This window comes from Galeopterus variegatus, unplaced genomic scaffold, assembly GCF_000696425.1.
Source record: "Galeopterus variegatus unplaced genomic scaffold, G_variegatus-3.0.2 Scaffold6505, whole genome shotgun sequence".
NCBI lineage: Eukaryota > Metazoa > Chordata > Mammalia > Dermoptera > Cynocephalidae > Galeopterus > Galeopterus variegatus.
Genome location: NW_007732616.1, coordinates 73,283 through 76,107, shown reverse-complemented (window position 1 = coordinate 76,107; position 2,825 = coordinate 73,283). Strand labels below are relative to the sequence as shown.

Sequence of the window (2,825 nt, the reverse complement as noted above, 5' to 3'; positions counted from 1 at the left end):
CCTCCTTCTCTCAGGCTGTCTGTTCCCACTCATGCCCTGATTCCAACTGGCTCTCCACACATGTCACCTGGAGTAATTCTTTCATAACCCAAGTCAGATCTTGGCAAAATCTCCACCGAACATAGAATCAATGCTTCCTTCTAGCCATTATCTGCTTGATCTGGACCCTCTCTGTCCCTCTCAGATCACATAGATTTCCTTTATTTCTGTAAGGTGCATGGTGCCTTTTCTGCCTTGGAGTCTGCCTTTCATGTTTGCTTTGCTCATAATAGTTGTCCCCAAGCGGTTCTCAAGGCAGTCTCCTTCTACCCACTCATGTCTCCATCCAGATATCACTCCCCCAGGTAAAGCAGCCCACTTCCTCACATGCTCTGTGTCATCCTGATTTAGTTCCTTTTTTTGGAGGTTTCTGCTCATTTCCTTCCTGTCCTGCCCCTATCATGTGAGCCCCATGGGCTCAGGGGCCTTGTGGGTTTTGTTGTCCTCTGATTCCCCAACATCTAGCATAGGGCCTGCTACACACATAAATGTTTGAGGAAATGAATGAATGACTACTTGCCATTCCTTGAATCTTTCCCTATGTCATATCTCTGAGCCTTTTCACATGACATTTCCTTTTCCTGGAGTGCTTTTCCCTTCCTCCTCTCTTCAATAGGCTCATTGCAACCTATCCTTAAGACAGAGTGGAAGTGTCATCTCCTTCAGGAAGACTTCCATGAGCCCAGCCTTCCCCTAAGCTAGAGTGAAAGCCACCACCTCCTGTGCTAACACAGCCCCAGAGGTTCCTAAGAAATACTAGGCCCCTGTGATCTGGTCGTCTCTTTTGTTCTCTGTCTGCCTTACAAAATTATGACCTGCTCGAAAGTAGCTTATTCATCAGAGTTGCCAGCAACCAGCAAAAAACTTGGTCTTTAAGAACCTCCTTTATATGAGGAAGAGAGAGAGAGAAAAAGATGGGGAGAGAGAGAGAATGAGCGATAGTATTACATAGAAAATTCTGGGGCTGTGTTAAGTGCAGAAGGGAATGGCTTTTATCCCAGCCTAGGGGAGGGAGGGATGGAGGAAGGAAGGAAGGAAGGAAGGAAGGAAGGAAGGAAGGAAGGAAGAGGGCAGGAAGGGAAGGGAGGAAGGGAGGAGAGAGAATCAGAGAGAGGGAGAGAAAGGGAATGTTTTACAGAAAGGGCTCTAGACCTCTCCTGCCTTCACATGCTTCGTACTTCCTAGGCTCCCTTTTTCTCTCCTCCTATACCCACTTCTCTTGCTCCTTCCTCTGACTTTGTCCCTCCTCCCTTTTCCCTCTTCCCTTCTTGGGTAAAAAAGCACCCTGGAGTGCTGCCTCCTTCTTACCCAGTCTCCTTTATTGTAGGACACAAATAAGAAGGTCATCATCATGTAGGCACATTTCCAAAAGTTCCAACTGTTTCTCCTCAGTTTCTTGGGAGGGGCGGTAGCTGGGAAAGGCTTAACTGGAGAGAACCAATGAAGAAGACTTACAGCAATGGCATTCCCTTTCTGTCCTAGAAATTCCTGCCATTTCCGAATCCCATCTTCACATGCCTCCTAGAGGGAGATGCCGGTCTCCACCCTCTGCTGTTGTTGGCTGCCTCCATCTTCCTCCACTATCCCAGATGAATAATTAATAAATTTTTTTTAGCTCTCTCACTCCTCACATCCAAAACATAACCATGTCTGTCTGACCCTTGTACAGTCATCCCTCCGTGTTCATGGGGGATTGGTTCCAAGACCACCCAAGGATACCAGAATTGCAGATGCTCAAGTCTCTAATGTGAAATGGTGTATTATTTGCTTATAACCTACATGCAAATAACCTATGCACATCCTCCCATATACTTTAAATCACCTTTAGGATACTTCTAGTACCTAGTACAATGTAAACGTTATTTAAATAGTTGTTATATTGTATTGTTTTTTATTTGTATTATTTTTATTGTTGTTGTTTTTTCTGAATATTTTCAATTCACAGTTGGTTGAATCTGCAGATGCAGAACCCAGGTATACAGAGGGCCATCGGAACTTTCCAGATCTCACACCGAGGGCCATCGGAACTTTCCAGATCTCACACCAGACCGCCTCTCCTCTTCATCTCCAGCCTCATCACTCTCCTCTTGATCATCGCATCAGCCTCCTACCCAGGGCTTTGTTTCCCTCAATCCATCTCCCTCGTGGATACTAGAAGGATCTTCCTGAAACTCAGACCTGACCGTGTCACTTCCTCATTTCAAAACTAATGTGGTGCATAAGTCTGGGTTTTTTTTGCTTGTTTGTTTGTTTTTACCAACATTCTTTCCCTTGTCTTTTTAATTTAACAGCATTACACTCAGAAAAACTCAAATTTTCACAGGTAAACATACCTGTCTAAACTAGTCCCAAATCAAAAAATAGAACATTACCAGCATAAAGGTAAATTCAAATTGAAAAAGAAAAAAAATTAATTCTTACTGTTGAAAATTTATATAGAGACTCTCCCTCCCCTTTTCTTAAAGCATTTACTTTAGAAAACTTATTGTAAGTCTCTGTCTCTTGGAAATGTATGCAAATCTTTTTAAAAGTTAAATAAGCCTCCTGCCAGCTTTACGTCCCAGGACGTTTTTCTTTTCTTTTCTTTCTTTTTTGTGCAACTGGCTGGTATGGGGATCTGAACTCTTGACCTTGGTGTTATCAACACTGCTGCTCTAACCAGCTGAGCAACTGGCCAGCCCTTAGGACTGGATCCATGTCTTAGAAATATAAATATTGAGGAAAATAGCACCCCTTTCTCCCCAGTGTCTGTGGAAGGGTAGGAGCCTAACTGTGGTAAAGCACAG

At 43.8% G+C, this 2,825-nt stretch overlaps 1 protein-coding gene across 1 annotated transcript in view; it reads right to left on the bottom strand.

The window, feature by feature from the left end:
• Positions 1–2,825, bottom strand: part of LOC103606343 — a 34,593-nt gene that overhangs the window by 1,236 nt on the left and 30,532 nt on the right. Inside the window, exon 5 of the mRNA XM_008590957.1 lies at positions 1,348–1,466. Coding sequence (XP_008589179.1) covers positions 1,348–1,466 — 119 coding nt within the window. The remainder of the gene's footprint in view (positions 1–1,347; positions 1,467–2,825) is intronic.